General features: G+C 53.4%; 1 protein-coding gene across 1 annotated transcript in view; it reads left to right on the top strand.

The window, feature by feature from the left end:
• Nucleotides 1-1,357: 1,357 nt before the first annotated feature.
• The window catches only part of COL26A1 (collagen type XXVI alpha 1 chain), a 252,016-nt gene continuing 232,915 nt past the window's right edge, over nt 1,358-20,458 (top strand). The window contains exon 1 of the mRNA XM_054394356.1: nt 1,358-1,509. Within this exon, the coding sequence (XP_054250331.1) occupies nt 1,358-1,509 (152 nt within the window). The remainder of the gene's footprint in view (nt 1,510-20,458) is intronic.

The raw sequence follows: 20,458 nt of genomic DNA, 5'->3' as shown, positions 1-20,458 counted from the left end.
GGAGTCCTGAGCTCTGTTTCTGGCTCTGCTTTTTCCTCTTTGCAGTCTGGAGCAAAACCATTTGACCTCTGTTCTGCAGTTTCTCAGTTCATGAAATAGGAAGAACTTCAGCTTCCTGCAGGTGTCTCTGATAATTTGCCAGAATTGTGTCTTGTCTACCCGGGTTTAGTGGCTCCTGGGGTCTTGCAAAGTCACTGAAAGCTGAAGCAGAAAATGTTGCATGCAACCAAAAAAAAAAATGCTCTTGGATAGTTAAGATTGAAGACTGCAAAGAGCTTCTGAAGGTGCTATCCCAAGCCAGGAGAAGGGCTCGGAAAGCCACTGGTGCTGTTAAATGGTGATAAATGATCTACTCCAGCCTGTCAGGAGAGGGAATTCGATGCGTTTGGCACAAAAAGCTGAACCAGGCCCTCAGCACACAGCCTGGAGCTGCCACAAACAACCAGGGATAGAGCTCTGCTTGGTGGCACAGAGCCACCAAGATGCTGCAGACAGTGGAACGTCTCCCTGTGAGGAGAGGCTGAGGGAGCTGGGGCTTGGAGCTTGGAGCAGAGGAGCATGAAGGCTGCTCTCATTGCTGGGGATAAAGGTGTGCAGGGCTGGAGCCAGGCTCTGCTCAGGGATGTCCAAGGAGAGGATAAGGGGCACTGGGTGCCAGCTGGAGCAGAGGAGGTGCTTGGAGCTGCTTCCCAGCAGGTCCCCCCTCCCCTGTCCTGCTGCAGGAGGTTGTTCCTCCCCAGGGGCAGGACCCTGCACTTGCCCTTGGTGAGCTCCATGAGGTTCCTCTTCTCCGACTCTCCAGCTTGTCCAAGTGACACCAGACCTTGGGATCCGTGTCGGGGACGCTTTTCTTGGGGTCAAGGCTCGTGTCCCCAGGTGCTCACTGCCTGCTCCCGAGCCGGGGCTCCCCGGACTGGCTCCGTGCGCAGGCAGCACCCGGGCTCGGCTTCCCCCGGGAGGTTCCCCGCCTCGGGGAAGCCGCTGGCAGCGGGGTGTGCGGCGCGGCGCGGCCCGGCAAGGGTTAACGCCGAGACCCCACCCCCTCTTTGACGGCGCCGGACCAACCTCGCCAAATTTGAAAAGGAGGCGAGGGCCGAGTGTGCGCCCTGGGCGCGAAGAGCCTGGACCCTGCGCGGGCAGCAGCCGCCGGGCTCGGCTCGCCCGGGACAGGGCTGCTTGGGGAGCCGCAGCAGCAGGTCGCTGTCCCGGGCGCTCCCGCAACGTGCTCCCCGCCGCTCCCGGGGACGCCTCCGAGCAGTGGGATCGGGCCGGGGGAGGCACGGGGGGTCCCGCTCCTGCCGTGCCGTGAAAAGGAAGAGCCAAGCGGGGACAGGGGGAGCAGCCTGCGGCCGCCACCATGCAGCTCGCCCTGCTCCTGTCCTGGTGCTGCTGCCTGCAGGGCTGCGCGCTGGGCACCGGCTTCCTCTACCAGTTCCCGGCATCCACCCTGCAGCACAACTACCCGGAGCAGAGTTCGGGCTCGCCGGGCAGCAGCTTCGCCACTCGCCGGTGAGTAAGAGCCGGATCCGGCTCCCCGGGCAGCACGCTGGACCCCGCCGGTGCCTGCTGGGGAGAGTGGCGGACACGGCAATGCCCGGGGTGGGGGGGCTGCAATGCCCGGGGTGGCTGCGAGGGGCTTCTCCGAGCTGGTGTGGGGTGGTGGCTGCACTTGGGCTGGAACTGGGAGCGTCCGGAGCTGAGCTCCGGTAGATGAAAGCGTCCGGTTCTGCCCGTCTCGCCTCCCGTGCCCTCGGGGAGGGGAATGGGCCGTGGGCCACCGTGTGCAGTGCCCAGCCGGAGCTGCTGACCCTCCCGAGGCCGACCCTGGTGATGCCGGCAGAGGGAACTGTTCTAGCCCTCGGCTGCCAGGAAGACTTGTTCAGCTCAACAAAGGAAAGCCGCTCGGTACAGAGCTCCGCTCCGGAGCTGCAGCTTTTCCCGAGATCTTTAAACCCAAACTCTGACTGCCGCCAGCCCCAACCCGTTCCCTGCAAACTTGATGGCAATCACTTTTGGTCTTGCTGCAAACAACTTCGGGCGTCTCTCCCTCCCCTCTGCTTTCTCCGGATCTTTCTCCCGAGGTGAAACAGCTGTTCAGATGAATGAGCCACACTGTATGAAGCCAGAGACTGCCTTAACCTGATTCCAGTTGTTCTTCAATTTAACTATTTTTCTGTTTATCCCCCCTCTCCCCCCCCCTGCACTTCCCTTAAATGGGGACTTGGGAATTTAATATTCAGGGCTTGTCCATCCTGTCTCTGCCTCTTTCCCTCTTCCCCTTGCTAATACCTAGTTTGCATGAGTTAAGCTCATGAGGAAATGGCCTCAAGCTGTGCCATGGAAGGTTCAGGTTGGATATTAGGAAGTATTCCTTCCCAGCAAAGGTTCTCAGGCTGCCCATGGAGGTGATGGAGTCCTCACCCCTGGAGGTGTTTAAAAGCTCCATGGATGTGGTGCTGAGGGACGTGGTTCAGCGGCAGTGGCTTAGCAGCAGTGGTAGGGTTGTGAGCTCTAGGCAAAGGTTGGACTTGATCTCAAAGGTCTCTTCCAACCTCAACAGCTCTGCTGTTCTAAGCTGCCGTGGGGGAGGGCTTTTAGCAGTGCTTCTCCGGGCTAGGGGCTGGGCGAAGGCGTCGGCAGATCATCTCTGTCGGCGTGCCCCGGGAGAAGGGCAGCGGGCGCTAGCACATATGGTGCCTATTTCATCTCGGAGTGGGGGTGGCTTTGTTTGCTGGGCTGTCAAACAGCCCTCAGTCTGTAGGGGGTGTGATGTTAAACTGCAGTAACTGTCAAAGGGTTTGAAACGGCAGAAAATTATAGGAGAGTAATGGGATAAACCTATCCCAGCTGGCTGTGTGCCAGGATACCCCTTCCCGAAGCATGAGCTGCAATGAGAACCACATGTCACTTGTCTTACATATCTATTAGCCTGCAGAGCTCTGTGCAGAGCTACCACGCTTGCATGGGCTCCAGCTCTGCTCACCAAAGACCTTCCCCAGCTCACACTCCTGCAGGATTTTCCCATGCCTCAGTTGTTTGGATAGCTGATGCTCTGGCAGGGGAACGTGTCCCTCTCCAAGTCCATAAAGTGTTGTACAAAACCATCTAAAGCTGATTTAAACAATGGTGTTGGGAAAGCTGATGGAGGTTTGTTTTTTTTTCTTTTTTTTTTTCCTCTCTGTCCAATGGAACTTTGCCATGTGAGACTCTCCCATTCTAGCTGAAAACAGAAGGGAGGAAGGGGAAAAAGAATCAGTGATGGATGCTTGGAAATAAAAATGCAAGTGCTTAGTCAAGGATCACACGTTGAAGCAATCTTTGCCTGCTTTAATTTCCCCTGGAGTGGTGGAGCTTGGTTGTTGGCAAGTGTCTGACAGCTTCTTTCTGATGGGAAAATCTGTGTGGGAAAACATTACCCAGGCACAAAGTTGGACCTCTGGAGGGAACCTCCTGCAGGGTGCAGGTTGGGATGACTGCTGGTTAAGAAGGAGAGGCTCTTTGCTCTCAAGCCTGATGCTGATCCATGTGGGTGTGAAGCCTTTTTTCCAGAGGACTGGATCAGACTGCTCTGAACTGCTGTTTACATTGCTCAGTGTCCCTTTTGCTGTCTGAAGAGGAGATCTGAGTGGCACCTGAGTTGTGTGGAGCAATGGTAGCTCCATCACAGCAGAGCTTGCTGGCCTCTGCCCTGGAGAGACTGTGGAGGACACAGTGTGTTGGGCACGTGATCAGTGTTGATAGAACCAGAGTTGTGCTGGCTGGAAAAGACCTTTGAGATCACTGATTCCCAAGCCTGGTAGGTGACACTACACAGGATCACAGAACACATTGGGCTGGAAGGAACCCTGGAAGGTCATCTTGTTCAATGCCCCCTGCAATGAGCAAGGACATCTCCAGCTAAATCAGGTTGCTCAGGGCCACATCAAGCTTGGCCTTGAATGTCTCCAGGAATGTGGCCTCATCATGGCCATTCTCATGTTCTCTTCTGCAACTTCCCAGCAAATGCTTTGTCCAGTGGCTTCTGGAACTTCTCCTGGGTACCATCAGCCAAACACAAGCAGGACAGAGCCCTGGAAGTTACTGCTGCACCTCCAGGCTTTGGTACTTTGCAGCACACTGGTGTGATGCCCTACAGCTGATACAGGACACAGCATGTTTCTGCAGTTCATAGAATCATAGAATTGTTAGGGTTGGAAGGAATCTCAAGGCTCATCCAGTTCCAATCCCCCTGCCATGGGCAGGGACACCTCACACCACAGCAGGTTGCTCACAGCCACATCCAGCCTGGCTGCAAAAACCTCCAGGGATGAGGCTTCCACCACCTCCCTGGGCAACCTCTGCCAGTCTCTTACCACCCTCATGAGGAAGAATTTCTTCCTAACATCCAATCTGAATCTCCCCTCCACTGCTAGTTTTGCTCCATCCCCCCCAGTCCTATCACTCCCTCACATCCTCAAAAGTCCCTCCCCCTTCAGATCCTGGAAGGCCACAAGAAGGTCTCCTCAGAGCCTTCTCTTCTCCAGACTGCACAGCCCCAACTCTCTCAGTCTGTCTCCAGAGCAGAGCAGCTCCAGCCCTCTGCTCCTCCTCGTGGCCCTTCTCTGGACAACCTTCCAGCACCTCCAGATCCTTCCTGCAACAGAGACTCCAGAACTGGACACAGAGCTCCAGGTGTGGTCTCAGCAGAGTGGAGCAGAGGGGGAGAATCACCTCCCTGGCCCTGCTGGCCACACTTCTCTTGCTGCAGCCCAGGCTCTGCTTGGCTTTCTGGGCTGCAGGTGCTCACTGCTGGCTCCTGTTGAGCTTCTCATCCACCAGCACCCCCAAGGCCTTTTCTTCAGGGCTGCTCTCCAGCCAGTCCCTGCCCAGCTTATATCTGTGCTTGAGATTGCCCCAGTCCAGCTGCAGGACCTTGCACTTGGTCTTGTTGAACCTCATGAGTTTGGCTTGGGGCCACCTCTGCAGCCAGTCAGTCTCTCTCTGGATGGATCCCTTCCCTCCAGCCTGTCTGCTGCACCACACAGCTTGGTGTCATCAGCAAACCTGCTGAGGGAGCACTCAATGCCACTGTCCATGTTGCCAACACAGATGTTAGACAGTTGTCTTCCTTTGTCCTTGATCAGCAAGTGAAGCCATGACTGAGCTGGTTGACAATCTGCTATCAACTGATTTTAAAATCAGCTTGTCAGAAGAGTTCTCTTGGGGAAAGAAAAGTTGCTGTAATTTTTTTTGTCTCTTATCTTGAAAACCATTCAGAACGCAATAGCTGCTACAGGCCTTGGTATCTAAGGTGCCTCAGAGATGGACTTCTGAGAACTGCTAAACATTATTTTTTCTGGCAGAAAATTAAAGCCTTGGGAAGCATAAAGAACTTGGCGGGGAGCGGAGGGAAATTTGAAGGGGAAAAAAATCACCTTCAGAATGAAACTGTGGACTATTTGTGGTGGTGCCATGTTGCTTGCTTGGTTTCCTCTTGTCAAATGGAAAATTCTAGCTTCTGCTTGGCTTCAGATCCTGGTTGTTAGACCAAAGACACTTGCAGTCTATCTTTGCCTGTGCTTGAGTTGCTCTGCACTTCTCTGGGGGATGTGGAGTGAAACCCAAGCAGCAGTGTGAGCTGGCATGGTGTGCACTGCAGCAGCCTCACAGTTGTTTTTGAAGGCCACATGCAGCAGGGTGCTGCTGGGCTAGGCACTGGGAATGGGAAGTGGGTCTGACCAAAGAGTAAGGATGGAGGGGTTGCCTGCCAAGAAGCTGCTGTTGTCCTCCAGACTTGGACATGAGGAGCTTTGCTGAGTGAAGGAAATGCTGGAAGCAGCTTGGTTGTTAAAGGACTCCTGCAGCTGGTGCTCTCCCAGCTAAACTCCTCATCCTGTTTTCTTATAGCTCAGAGCAGTGATGCAACAAGTCCTTGTGAGCTCCAGTGTGGGAGTTAGGAGCCTCTGAGGCTGGAAACCTCTTTGGATGTGAGATGGAGGCAGCTGAAAGAAACTCCTTAAACATGATCCAGAGAGCAATGTGGGACGACTCGCTGCTACGTCAGCAGCATCACCGCAGTCAGCTGTGGTGGATGCAAGGCCCAGCTGGGACAGATGCACCCTCAGCACACTTACACCTCAGCCTAAACATGCCTTCCAGTCAGTGCAGATCAGAACCACAAAGGACAGAATGTCCAAGCTGTTGTTATCCAGACTGTGCTGCCAATTCCAAAGCAGTAGTCATTGGCTGCAGTCTGGAAGAAGCTGGATTTTGGTGAGACATTAGGAAGAAATTCTTCCCCATGAGGGTGGTGAGGCACTGCAACAGGTTGCCTAGACAGGTTGTGGAGGCTCCAAGCCTGGCAGTGTTCAAAGCCAGGCCAGACAGAGCCTTGGGCAACCTGGTGTAGTAGGGGTGTTCCTGCCCATGGCAGGCTGGGTGGAACTAAATGATCTTTAAGGTCCCTTCCAACCCAAACCTCTCTGATTTACACTGAGGTGATCCCAACTTGATTTCAGCCCTGAATTCTGAATTCTTGTGGCTCTTAAGCAAGTGTGGGATGCAAAACTATGCAGAGTGGAGAAATGTGGTTCTTTTGCCTCTTACTGAGAGGTTCTTGCTTTGTGAGTCATTCCCTCCATCCCCTAATACTCTGCTCATTGCCTGAGGTCTCTGGTTGGCAATGGGCTGTGTGAGGATGTCAAGCAAACCGACTTGGATCTGTGTCACGCTCAGCCCTCTGCACTAATTCCCCTTTGAGGTGCCCTAACCCAGGAGATCAGGAGGTCTGAAGCTCATCTCCAAACTCCTGAACTCTCTGCTCTTTGTTTCCTGCAGCCATATGATCCCCATCTGACTGGTGGGGAGCAGTGCTGGAGCTTCACAAGGCAATGAGCAGTGAAGTTGATGGCTGTGTAAGGACCTAGCAGAACTGGAAAGGCTTTCAGATGCCAGAGCTGACTTAGCTGCTGCAATAAATTTGTCTCCACTTAGGAGATCTCCTAGGGTCTTGCCTTTCCAGCTGCTTGTGTGAATCATTTCCTCTCATGGAGGTCTCCTTTACCAGCTCTGAGAAGAAAAAGGGAGCAGAGAGGCAAAGCGATGGGTGGCAGTGAACTTGTGCTCCCCTTGGATAAATTAACGAATGTCTCCCTTTCAATAACCCTTATTGGGTCACTTTCTCAGAGCTGAGCTTGGCAGTGCACTAGAACCCTGGTGGGAACAGGGCAGGTGAGAAACTTCACAGCAAAGTGAAGTTTTGTGACATTTGGGCCATGGAATATTTGCTCTCCTCTCTGCTTTATTGGGCTGTGTCTTGATAAAGGGTCTCTGGTGAGACCCCAGCTGGAACACTGTATCCAGTTCTGGAGCCTCTACTACAGGAAAGGTCTGGAGGGGCTGGAAGGTGTCCAGAGAAGGGCCATGAGGATGAGCAGAGGGCTGGAGCTGCTCTGCTCTGGAGACAGCCTGAGAGAGTTGGGGTTGTGCAGTCTGGAGAGGAGAAGGCTCTGAGGAGACCTTCTTGTGGCCTTCCAGGATCTGAACGGGGCTCCAAGGAAGCTGGGGAGGGACTTTTTAGGGTATCAGGGAGTGATAGGACTGGGGGGAATGGAGCAAAACTAGCAGTGGGTAGATTTAAGTTGGATGTTAGGAAGAAATTCTTCTCCATGAGGGTGGTGGGAGACTGGCACAGGTTGCCCAGGGAGGTGGTGGAAGCCTCATCCCTGGAGGTTCTTGCAGCCAGGCTGGATGTGGCTGTGAGCAGCGTGCTCTGGTGTGAGGTGTCCCTGCCCATGGCAGGGGGGCTGGAGCTGGATGGTCCTTGAGGTCCCTTCCAACCCTGCCAGGCTGAGGGAGCACCAACAGACTGCAAGCACAGAGGCCTGCTGGCCTGTGATAATGGAGCAGCTCTGCAAGCTCTTTTCTTTCTTGCATTAGACCCCTAGCATGTCTGGAGGCATTCTTGTTTCATAAAGCATGGCCTGGCTGTGCTGGAGGGTAAGGCTAAGCTGCACCCATCCCCATTTCTGCAATGGGCTCAAAGCTTTCAACTTGATTTTAATTAACATGGTGCAGACAGGGCTCAAATTTCCCCCAGGCAGAATGTTTGTGTGGAGGCTTTGAGCACAAAGCCAGCCTGTGCCAACCAAGCTATCTCAGACACCCTGCCAAGGATCTCCTGCCTGGGCTGTTTATGCGCAGCACAGGTCCCAGGTAGAGTCCTTAATGCTACTGCAGACAGGATGCAGGGTGGGAGTTCTGAGGTTGCTCCTTGGTGCTTTTCAGAGTCACAGATTGCATTGGGTTGGAAGGGACCCTCAAACGTCATCTTCTCTGGCTCCCTGCACTGAGCAGGGACACCTCCAACTGGATCAGATTGCTCAGAGCCCCCCCAAGTCTGACCTTGAATGTCTCCAGGGATGGGGCTTCCATCACCTCTCTGGGCCACCTGTTGCAGTATTTCACCACCCTCAGCGTGCAGAACTTCCTCTGGAGTGGCTCCAGAGGAGGCCATGAAGATGATCAGAGCCTTCCAGTACCTGAAGGGGACCTACATGGAAGCTGGGGAGGGACTTTTGACAAGGGCTTGTAGAGACAGGATGAGGGAGAGTGGATTGAAGCTGGAAGAGGGGAGACTGAGATTGGAGATGAGGAAGAAATTCTTGACAGGGTGGTGAGACACTGGCACAGGTTGCCCAGGGAGGCTGTGGCTGCCTCCTCCCTGGAGGAGCTTTGAGGTCCCTTCCAACCCAACCCATTCTGTGAATGTCCAGCCTACATCTTCCCTGCTCCAGTTTCAAACCATTGCCCTTTGGCTTATCACTACAGGCCCTGGTAAAAAGTTCCTCCCCAGCTCTCCTTCCTTCTAGGAAAAGACAATTATTTGTTCAGCTCCAGTTTGTGACATGGCTTAGGCATTGGGGTTTGCCAGGTTTGCTGTTCTCCTCCTCTTGGCAATGGACAGATGTGTAAGCAAGGAGGGTGCTTGGGTGCAAGGGTGAGCCTGGCTGTCTGAAAACAGCTGATTTCTTTGGAGAGGATCACAAACAGGAGGCTGTTCCAGGCTTGAGACTCCTTTTCAGCTTCCAAAGCAGGGGAACCGTAGCTCAGGGAAAGGAAGAAACCTTTCCTGTGTTCAGAAGTGACTGTCTCCGGGGGGCACACATGATGGGTGCTGCTGAGACAGAACCTGGAGGCAGCTCCAGTTCCAGAACCATAGAATAGTTTGGGTTGGAAGGGACCTTGCAGATCATCCAGTTCCAGAACCATAGAATGGTTTGGGTTGGAAGGGACCTTGCAGATCATCCAGTTCCAGAACCATAGAATGGTTTGGGTTGGAAGGGACCTTGCAGATCATCCAGTTCCAGAACCATAGAATGGTTTGGGTTGGAGGGGACCTTGCAGATCATCCAGTTCCAGAACCATAGAATGGTTGGGGGGACCTTGCAGATCATCCAGTTCCAGAACCATAGAATGGTTTGGGTTGGAAGGGACCTTGCAGATCATCCAGTTCCAACTCCAGTGCCATGGGCAGGGACACCTCCCACTAGCCCAGATGGAGGCCACCCCCAGCCACCTTTGTGCTGAGCAAATACCATCTGCCAAAAGTGGGAAGCTGCTGTGTGGTACTACTCCATAGACATGCATCTGTTCATGGCCAGCCCTGCTATCAGGTTGGGTGGTCAGGTGTCTTTTTAATCAGCCTCAACCTTTTGTGCCCCTAGGAATGAGGTGGAAGTGATATTCTGCAGAAGGTTTGTGCAAGATAATGCTCTGCTGAGAGCATCTCAGAAATGCAGTGCAATAAAATCATGAGGCAGGAAGGCAGACCCTGGCACATGGTTCTGTAACCAAGACCTACCAAGCCTGTGAAGTTAAGAAGAGACCTGCTCCTGTTTCTTCTGGGTGGTGTTCCTCTTCCCCCTTGCCCCCTCTTGGTTTCTGCTTTCCTCTTCTCAGTGGAATGAAAAGACCAAGGGTGTGTGGTAGGAAAAGAATCATGGAATCATAGAATCATAGGTTGGAAAAGGCCTCTGACATCATGCAGTCCATCCAGCAAGCCAACACCACCATGGCCACTAAACCCTGTCCCCAAGTGCCATGGCCACACAGTTCTTGAGCACCTCATGAGAGGAGAGTTTTTGGGGTAGACCCTGCAGATGTGAGGAAGGGATGCAGCAAATGTGATTGCAGGACCTGAGTGCTGCACTTACTGCTGTGTGCAAAACTGGAGCAGGATGCTCCTTCCCCCGTGTGTGTTGGATCTTGGAGCTGCTTAGAGCCAAGAAAAGGCAGCAGCCTCGGTGCTGAGTGAGCTGAACCCTCCTTTGGCCCTGTCCTGATGACCTCATGAGATGGAGTTGATCCCTTCAGGCCTTGCACAAACATTTCCCTTCATGTGCCGTGTCAGTCAGCACCTGGCTCTCACCCCCACCCCCCGAGGCTTGTTTAACCTTCAGGGGTGTGGTGCTTGGAGCTCTCAGGTGTTTGAAGTGCTGCTGCTGCTGCTGGGGACAAGGCTGGGGGCAGAGGGGCTGCAGTTGGGGGCTGCCATCACATCTCGGGGCAGGGTCTGCTGCAGGGCCGGGGCTGTGCTGCACGGCCGTGCTGCAGGGCTGGGGCTGGGGCTGGGGCTGCGCTGCAGGGCCGAGGCTGTGCTGCTGGGCTGGGGTGTGGCAGCCTTGAATGGGGGTGGGGGACAGACAGTGCTGCTCTGTGCTGCTTAGCCATTATTAAACTCAGATGTTCCTCACCCCTTCCTCCAGGCTCTCAGTGCTGCTGCAGACACAGCAGAGCACAGGCAGCTCTCTCAGACCCCTGTGTGAGGCAGCAGTGGGAGACAGCTCTGCCAGCAGCTCTCCTCTGTGCCCTCGTGTGAAGGGCTTGGACATGAATGCAACTCTCCAAGCCAAGGCAGATTCTAATTGTAGTTTACCCAAATAAAGCTTTTTACCCCTATCTGATTGATAGATTCACAGAATGGGTTGGGTTGGAAGGGACCTTCAAGCTCATCCAGTTCCACCCTCCTGCCATGGGCAGGGACACCTCCCACCAGGCCAGCTTGCTCAAGGCCTCATCCAGCCTGGCCTTGAACACCTCCAGGCAGGAGGCAGCCACAGCCTCCCTGGGCAGCCTGTGCCAGTGTCTCCTCACCCTCACTCTCAAGAATTTCTTCCTCACCTCCAGTCTCAATCTCCCCTCTCCCAGCTCTAAGCCATTGTCCCTCATCCTGTCATTCCCAGCCCTTGTCAGAAGTCCCTCCTCAGCTCTCCTGGAGCCCTTTCAGGTACTGGAAGCCTGCTCTAAGGTCTCCCTGGAGCCTTCTCTTCTCCAGGCTGAACAGCCCCAGCTGTCACTGCTTCTCCTCCTCCTGCCTCCTTGCCTGGTTTTCCATCTCTTGCCTCCTCCTGCTGTCCCAGAACTGCTCTGGTTTCTGCCACCCTGCTCACTGCTTGTCTCACCACTGTATCTCAAGCAGACTTTGAGCAGTCTGCATTTGCAGGTGGCAGTGAAAGTGTCACCAGCAGTAGGGTTTGTGTTGCTGTGCTCTCCTGGAAGCAACACCTGGATGTGGCTGTCAGCAGCCCTGGGGCTCAGCTGTGCCTGTTCCAGACTTACTGCCCGCCACTGCCAGTTACTTTTTAGCTTTTGGTGAAGGCAGAAAGAGAAGAGAGAAGTGAGACCCTGCCATGGGAACAGGAGCTTAGATGCTTCTAACATCTAAGCTGCACTTCACAGAGTGCAAACTACCATAGCCCTGCAGGGGAACTTAGGAATCCTTGGGCTCTCTAAACATCAACCATTATTCTGAGGAGTAAGCAAACTGTTTACAACCTTCTTACACACAGTCCTCCAAGGACTCTGTCCTTTGCCAATCTACTTTTGAATCTCAACTCTCTGTCCACTTAATGCTCTTTTTTGAGTGAAGTGTCAGAGCTGCTTTGTGCCTGGTGTCTGACTTGGGTGGAGCTCTTCCTGCCAGGTCCCTGAAGATCTCTGTGGGGGCATCTCTGTGATCTATTCTTGCCACCTTCTTGCATCTGATTGTGGTCTTGTGTGCATGGTGAATTGAACTCAAGGTCCTGGTTCTGAATTCCCAGGAGATCTTAGAGGAATAGATCCTCAGTTCTCAGGAATTCTTGGGGGCCTGGAGCATCTCTGATGAGGGAAGGCTGAGAGAATTGGGGCTTTTAGTCTGGAAGAGAGCAGCCTGAGGGGGAGCTCATCAATGCTGATCAGTACTTCAGGGGGGGCTGGCAGGAGAATGGGGCCAGGCTTTGTTCAGTGGTGCCTAATGACAGGACAAGGGCACAAACATCATCATCAGAAGTTCCATCTGAACATGAGGAGGAGTTTCTTTAAGGGTGACAGAGCCCTGGAGCAGGCTGCCCAGAGAGGTTGTGGAGTCTTCATCTCTGGAGACATTCCAAAGCTGCCTGGACATGTTCCTGTGTGACCTTCTCTAGGTGCCTCTGCCTTGGCAGGGGGTTGGGCTGGATGCTCTCCAGGTCCCTTCCAACCCTCACCACCCTGTGGAGCAGTCTGGTGTTAGGAAGATGGTTGCCATTGTGGTGCTGTATCTAGGCACTGGATGGTAGATTTCCTTCTGGCAGTCTTGGCTGCACTGAGACTCTCAAAGGTGAGCTCTGTGGTGCAAGGCTCTCAAAATGTGTTCCCTTGAGCCTCTGCCTTGCTTTGGATTGCCCTGCAACAGCTCCTGGCCCATGGGAGGCACACAGCTTTTCTCGCTTGGTCCCCTCTGTGCCCAGGCAAACCCTGATTTAATTAGTGTCAGTCCAGCTCTGAGGGGGAGGGTGGTTTTGTTTTTTTAATTTTCTTTTTTGTTCTTTCCTGCTTTTAAGGAACTTAAAGCTGAGATGGCAGAACCCTGAGAACTGAGCTGTCAGCTTGTGTCTGTCACTGGCACTAGCAGCAGAGGACAGAGGGAATCTGATATGCTTAAGCTGCAGGATTTCAGCATGGCAAACCCCTAACCTAAACAGTGAGGGGGGAGCTGCATTCTTTGCTCTGCCTAATCTTGTTAAACCTGCATTCCTGCCAGGACTTCCCTGGGCAGAACAATAGTGACCAGCTGGGCAACTGACCCTGGCCTTGTTGCTCGGCAGGGAGCTCAGCCTCTCAGGAGCTCAGATTCTCATCTGCAGCTTAAAGTCATCTGGATTTAGTTGCTTTTAATTATCAGCTGGCTGAGCCATAAGATATTTTTGATTCCCCTCACCCTCTATCCCAAGAAAAAGCATTCTCTGCAGTGCAATTCTATAGAGCAGCAGCAGGGTTGGGAGATGAGCCTTGCAGCTCTTCTCCTTCCCTCTTTCCTTTCCTCAGAATCAAATGGGAATGCTAATACTTCCCTCCATGGAAGGAAGGCTCTGGGGAGCACTGCATGAAGGTGTGCTTAGATCTTAGAGGGAAGGCTGCAGAGCCCAGACTGTTGTATATGGATGCATGCAGAGGTTGATAATAAATCAATGAACATTTGGCCCTCCTGTGAACTTCCCCTCTCACAGAATGGAGGTTTTTCTGCTCCCTGTTTACTTCAGCTCTCCAATACTGGATGACTGAAATTAGTCTTTGGGAGCTAGGCTTTGCCTGGGGAGGAGTAATCCCTGCACCAGAACAGCTTAGGAACATCCTCCTGCACCAGTACAGGTGAGGGGTTGACCTGCTGGGAATGCTGGTGGACAAGTTTCCCATGAGCCAGCAGTGGCCTCCCAATGGCCAAGAAAGCAAATGTGTCCTGGAGGGTGTGAAGAAGAGTGTGGCCAGCAGGGCAAGGGATATTCTCCTCCCCCTCCACTTTGACCTTAAAGAGACCACATCTGGAGTGCTGGGTCCAGTTCTGGGCTCCCCAGTTCAAGAGAGACAGGGGACTGCTGTCATCACTAGGAGTTTCTTAGATTGAATTTTATCTTCTGCTAACTGACACTTTGGAGGTCATTGAAGCCTGTAGTTTATCCATCAATGGAATAAGAGTCCTCTGAAATAAAAGGCCAAAAGTCTTCCTCTTAAAATTAGTACTGGGTGTCTTGTGACCAGCAGGTCAAAGGAGGTTCTCTTCCCCCTCTACTCTGCCCTGGTGAGGCTACAACTGGAGTGCTGGGTTCAGTTCTGGGCTCCCCAGTTCAGGAGAGACAGAGAAGTGCTGGAGAGAGTGCAGGGGAGGCTGCAAAGCTGCTGAGGGGCCTGGAGCAGCTCTGTGAGGAGCAAAGGCTGAGAGCCCTGGGGCTGAGAGCCTGCAGAAGACCAGCCCCAGAGGGGAACTGAGCAATGCTCAGCAAGAGCTAAAGGAGCTGTGGGAGCAAGAGGCTGGGGCTAGGCTCTTATCGGTGGTGCCCAGGGACAGCACAAAGGGCATCAAGGGGCACAAAGTGGAAGCCAGGAGGTTGCATGTGAAGAGGAGGAGAAAGTTGTTTGTTGTGAGGGTGCTGGAGGTCTGGAGCAGGCTGCCCAGAGAGGTTGTGGAGTGTCCTTGTGTGGAGAGCTTCCAACCCCCCCTGGGCATTGTGCTCCTGGGCAAGCTGCTGTTGGTGCCCTGCTTGAGCAGGGGCTTGGACGGGATGAGCTCCAGAGGTCCCTTCCATCCCCTCCATGCTGGGGTTCTGGTCTCTTTGCAGAGGAGTTAGTTTGGAGTGCCAGCTGGGTGTGGGAGAGGAGGTGCTGAGCAGGGCAGGCTGGGTGGTGGCAGCAGCAGAGGGCTGGCTGATGGCACAGGCTGTGCTGCTTTCCTTTCCCCCGCTGCCAGGCAAGGTTGGAAGGGTGCTGGGTGTGTAACCCACCTGCAGGAGCAGCACTGCCTGCTGGGGTTAGTGCAGAAATGCCTGCAGCAGCTGGCACTGACAGTCTGTGCCAGCCTGGGGGCAGAGTAGCTCTGGGCTGGGCTGCTGGGAGCTCTGTTGCCATGCAGTGTGTGGAGCACAGCAGAGAGCAAGCAGCAGGTTGGCTGGCTGGGGGCTTCCAGCTCTTGGGTTCAGCATCAGCTGCAGCAGGATCCCCAGTGCCCCCAGTGCTGTGCCCAGCGCTTCAGGCTCTTGCTGTCCCCTGGGCCACTGCTGCTGGGAGCCACCAATGCACATCACAAATAAACATTTGGGTGCAAAGGTGCAGGAATTCTTCAGCTGTAGGCTGTGGATCAGCTCTGAAGGAGCCTTTGTTGCAAGCTGGAAGAATAAGATCCCATTTTGCCAAGCACCAGAGGAACGCTCTGAGTCCTGCCAGGGTAATGAAAAGTCTGCTAAAGCCTTTCAAGATCTCTGCAACCCAACCTGGTGGAAATTTATTGCAAGGACCCCAGCAATATATTCATTTCCCTGGGTAATGTCCTTTGAAAGTCCAGCTCTACTGAAGTCTGCCAGGCCCTGCACAGTGGTTATTGGCATCTGAAGCAGGAGGGTTTCAAAGCAGCTTCTGCAGATGACTGCAGAATTTTGCTGAAACTAAGCTTTGAGCTCCCAGGTGCCTGCTGGAGGAGTTGCTGACTTACCTTTGGGGGAGGTAAGGGTGAAGCAGTGTCTGTCTGCACTGTCTGGGAAGAGAGGGGAGAAGTGGGAATGTGAAAGTGATGGGAACTGGCATGATGGGAATCGGCAGAGCTCATCCCTGGAGCTGAATGCAACCAGCAAACAGCTTGGTTTGTGTGGTCTGTTTGAGCCTGGGGAGCCAGTCCTGGTAGCTGCACCTGGGTTAGTGACCTAAGGGGCTGCAAGGATAGGACAAGGGGCAATGGATTGAAACTAGACCAGGGTAGATTTAGTCTGGAGGTTAGGAAGAAGCTCTTTACTATGAGAGTGGTGAGGCACTGGGACAGATTGCCCAGAGAAGTTGTGGATGTTCCCTCCCTGCAGGTGTTCAAGGCCAGGCTGGATGAGGCCCTGAGCAAGCTGGGCTGGTGGGAGGTGACCCTGCCCATGGCAGGGGGTTGGAACTGGAGCAGCTTTAAGGTCCCTCCCAACCCAACCCAGTCTATGGTTCAGTGACTGGGATTGCAGACTCCCCAGGTGGCTGTGGCCAGTGAGAGCTGACTGAGTGCCTGTTTTTCCCCAGGGACCTGCTGACAGTAGGGAGGGACAGTTCAGTGCTGCTTGTTTCTGTTCCATGCTCTGAGGTCCAGCCAAGTGTTTTGGTTTGTGTGTGTGAGGCTGAAGCTCACACTGGAGGTTTTCTGCAGGATGCAGGTGAGCCTGTCCCAGGCACTGCCTCTGACACCCAGCACTGAGGAGTGCAGTGAGCTGCCTGCTGGGGGACATCACAGCATCACAGGGTGTCAGGGGTTGGAAGGGACCCAGAGAGATCACAGGGTGTCAGGGGTGGAAGGGACCCAGAGAGATCACAGGGTGTCAGGGGTGGAAGGGACCCAGAGAGGTCACAGCATCACAGGGTGTCAGGGGTTGGAAGGGACCCAAGGAGATCATCCAGTCCAACCCCCCTGCCAGAGCAGGACCAGACAATCCAGCTCAGGTCACACAGGAACACATCCAGACAGGCCTTGAAAGTCTCCAGAGAAGGAGACTCCACAACCTCTCTGGGCAGCCTGTTCCAGTGCTCTGTGACCCTTACAGTAAAGAAATTCCTCCTTGTATTGAGGTGAATCCTCCTGTGCTGCAGCTTACATCCATTGCTCCTTGTCCTATCCCAGGGAGCAAGTGAGCAGAGCCTGTCCCCTCCCTCCTGACCCCCAGCCCTCAGATATTTATAAACATTTATTAAATCCCCTCTAAGTCTTCTCTTCTCCAGACTAAACAGCCCCAGGGCTCTCAGCCTCTCCTCCCCAGGCAGTGCTCCATTCTCCTAATCATCCTCACAGCCCTCTGCTGGACCCTCTCCAGCAGGTCCCTGTGCCTCCTAAACTGGGGAGCCCAAAACTGAACACAGTACTCAAGATGAGTTCTCAAGAGGGCAGAGTAGAGGAGGAGGAGAACCTCCCTGGCTCTGCTGGCCACACTCCTCTGAATGCCCCCCAGGACCCCATTGGCCTTCTTGGCCCCCCAGGGCACATTGCTGTCCCATGCAGAACTTGTTATCCCTCAGCACTCCCAGGTCCCTCTCTACAGAGCTGCTCTCCAGCAGATCCCCTCCCAACCTCTACTGCTGCAGTTTATTCTTCCTCCCCTGATGTAGGACTCTGCACTTGTCCTTGTTGAACTTCATTTGGTTCCTCTGTGGCCAGCTCTTCAGTGTGTGACCATCCCTGTGTGCTTCCATTGTCAGGTCAGTGCTGCTCTCTCCTTGGGGGTGGCTGTTCGGTGTCACAGCATCACAGAATGCTCTGGGTTGGAAGGGACTCTTGCAGCAGGGATGTCTCCAACCAGAGCAGGTTGCTCAGGGCCACATCAAGTTTGGCCTTGAATGTCTCCAGGGATGGAGCCTCAACCACATCCCTGGGCAGCCTGTTCCAGTGTCTCCCCAGCCTCTCTGCAGAGCTTCCTCCTGATCTCCAACCTACCTCTGCCCTGCTCCAGTTCCAAACCATTGCCTCTCCTCCTATCCCCACAGCCCCTTCTGAACAGTCCCTCTCCAAAGGTCCTGTAGGTCTCCTTCAGATACTGAAATGCTGCTTTGAGATATCTCTGGAGCCTTCTCTTCTCCAGGCTGAACAACCTCAGCTCTCCCAGTCTGTCCCCATGGCAGAGCTTCTCCAGCCCTCTGATCATCTTTGTGCCCTCCTCTGGATCTGCTCCAGCAGCTCCAGGTCCTTCTTGTGTTGAGTACTCCAGAGGTGGACAGAGCCCTGCAGGTGAGGTCTCAGCAGAGCAGAGCAGAGGGGCAGGGTCAGCTCTCTCCAGCTGCTGTCCTGCTTTTGCAGAAATGTGTGCAAGTAGAAGAGGAGGGAAAACAGTCTCCTGGCATTATGGCTTTGCCTGCAGTTTGCCACAGGCACTGCCAGGTGTCTGCAGTGATGTGTGGATGTATCTAGTGCCAGCCACTGCTGCTGTGCAGGCAGACTGGGTCCCCAGTGGCCCCAGCCCCCAGCAGAGCCATGAGGGGAGGGGGTGGTGGTGCCTGTCAAGCCCTTGCTGCGGGAGGTTGGATCCTTGTGTGCTGCTTTAGTTCCAAATCTGTGGTCAGGATGCTGCTGTGGAGCTGGTGCTGGTGCAAACCCCCAGCCATGGAGCCTGCCATACTTCAGACTCTCCACAGAATAGGGTAGGAATTTTTCTGGGCCAGTGTCTGTGTCTGTCTCTGGCCCTCCTGCTGTCACCTCTCTCTTGCCCGGTGCTGTTTTCCCCTCATCAGCTTTCCCACGAGTGCTGGGGAATGTTTCAAGGCAGTGTTATCATTCCACAGGAATATACTCTGCCTCCACAAGCTATGGAGGGGCTTTTTCTTTTCTTTTCTTTTTTCTTTTCTTTTTTCTTTTCTTTTCTCTTTTCTTTCCCTTTCCCTTTCCCTTTCCCTTTCCCTTTCCCTTTCCCTTTCCCTTTCCCTTTCCCTTTCCCTTTCCCTTTCCCTTTCCCTTTCCTTTCCCTTTCCCTTTTCCCTTTCCCTTTCCTTTCCCTTTCCCTTTTCTTTTCTTTTCTTTTCTTTTCTTTTCTTTTCTTTTCTTTTTCTTTTCTTTTCTTTTCTTTTCTTTTCTTTTCTTTTCTTTTCTTTTCTTTTCTTTTCTTTTCTTTTCTTTTCTTTTCTTTTCTTTTCTTTTCTTTTCTTTTCTTTTCTTTTCTCTTCTTTTCTTTTCTCTTCTTTTCTCTTCTTTTCTCTTCTTTTCTCTTCTTTTCTCTTCTTTTCTCTTCTTTTCTCTTTCTTTTCTTTTCTTCTTTTCTTTTTCTTTTCTTTTCTTTTCTTTTCTTTTCTTTTCTTTTCTTTTCTTTTCTTTTCTTTTCTTTTCTTTTCTTTTCTTTCTTTTCTTTTCTTTTCTTTTCTTTTCTTTTCTTTTCTTTTCTTTTCTTTTCTTTTCTTTTCTTTTCTTTTCTTTTCTTTTCTTTTCTTTTCCTTTCTCTTTTCCTTTCTCTTTTCCTTTCTCTTTTCCTTTCTCTTTTCCTTTCTCTTTTCCTTTCTCTTTTCCTTTCTCTTTTCCTCTCCCCTCCCTCTCCCCTCCCTCTCCCCTCCCTCTCCCCTCCCTCTCCCCTCCCTCTCCCCTCCCTCTCCCCTCCCTCTCCCCTCCCTCTCCCCTCCCTCTCCCCTCCCTCTCCCCTCCCTCTCCCCTCCCTCTCCCCTCCCTCTCCCCTCCCTCTCCCCTCCCTCTCCCCTCCCTCTCCCCTCCCTCTCCCCTTCTCTTGGTGTTTCTGCTCACAGCAGAGGAGTCTTTTCTTCACTTTTCTTCACATTGCTTTTTTTTTTTTTACATTTCATTATTTTTATTTTTTTTCCTGAAATGCAGCAAGCTTTAAAAGCAGAATGCAAATCGTTGTTCTTGGCTAGCAGTGGGGTATGGAGACTGCTTCCAAAGCCTGTGACAGCTCAGGGAGGTGTGTTAAAAACAGCACAGCCTTTGCAACTGGAACAGGCAGGTAGAGCACTTCATTTCTAGAGGTCTTTGTACACTCTGTAGGTGGAGGATGAAGTATGGAGGGTTCTGTGTCTCCTTGCCCACTATGCTGCTCTTGGAGTCTTGGAGTCCTGGGTCCAGGTCTGAGCTCCCCAGTTGGAGGGAGACAGAGAAGTGCTGGAGAGAGTTCAGGGGAGGCTGCAAAGCTGCTGAGGGGCCTGGAGCAGCTCTGTGAGGAGCAAAGGCTGAGAGCCCTGGGGCTGAGAGCCTGCAGAAGAGCAGCCCCAGAGGGGAGCTGAGCAATGCTCAGCAAGAGCTAAAGGAGCTGTGGAGGGCAAGAGGCTGGGGCCAGACTCTGCTCAGTGGTGCCCAGGGCCAGCACAAGGGGCAATGAGCACAGACTGGAAGCCAGAAGGTTGCATGTGAAGAGGAGGAGAAAGTTGTTTGGTGTGAGGGTGCTGGAGGCCTGGAGCAGGCTGCCCAGAGAGGTTGTGGAGTCTTCTCCAAGCAAGCTGCTGTGGGTGCTCTGCTTTGGCAGGGGTCAGCCAGGATGATCTGAGGGCTTGCTGAGGCCAGGGACTCAGGGCTCAGGGCAGGGCTCAGGCTCATCTGCAGCAGGCTCTCTCTAGCTCCTTTGGATGGCATTGGATGGGTGCAGCTGGAGTCTGGAGAGAGGTGAGAAGGAGTTTTCCTGCCTGGCAGGTTACTGTGTGCCTGGAACTACCACATCCAAGCTGTGTTACATTCTCCCTGAGCTTTGAAGGTAGCTTCCACTTGGTGCAGAGGAAGCACTTTAAGAGGGCTGGGGACTGGCAGCTGGGAGGTGACTTAGCTCAGTTCATCCCTGTGCTGGGATGGTGCTGGGAATGACTGGCTTGAGTGGAAGGCAAGGAGGGGAAAGCTGTGATCACCTACCCACCCTTGGGTCTACATGTGTGTCTGTCAGGGCATTGCCAGCCTGCCACACTGAGGATGACTTTTGAGAGCTTTAGGCTGTGCAAGTAGGAATTTATTAACCTGAAAGCTATTGAGACATCC

The sequence above is a fragment of the Indicator indicator genome, chromosome 30 (assembly GCF_027791375.1).
Source record: "Indicator indicator isolate 239-I01 chromosome 30, UM_Iind_1.1, whole genome shotgun sequence".
Classification (NCBI taxonomy): domain Eukaryota; kingdom Metazoa; phylum Chordata; class Aves; order Piciformes; family Indicatoridae; genus Indicator; species Indicator indicator.
This window is presented reverse-complemented; position numbering and strand designations above follow the sequence as displayed.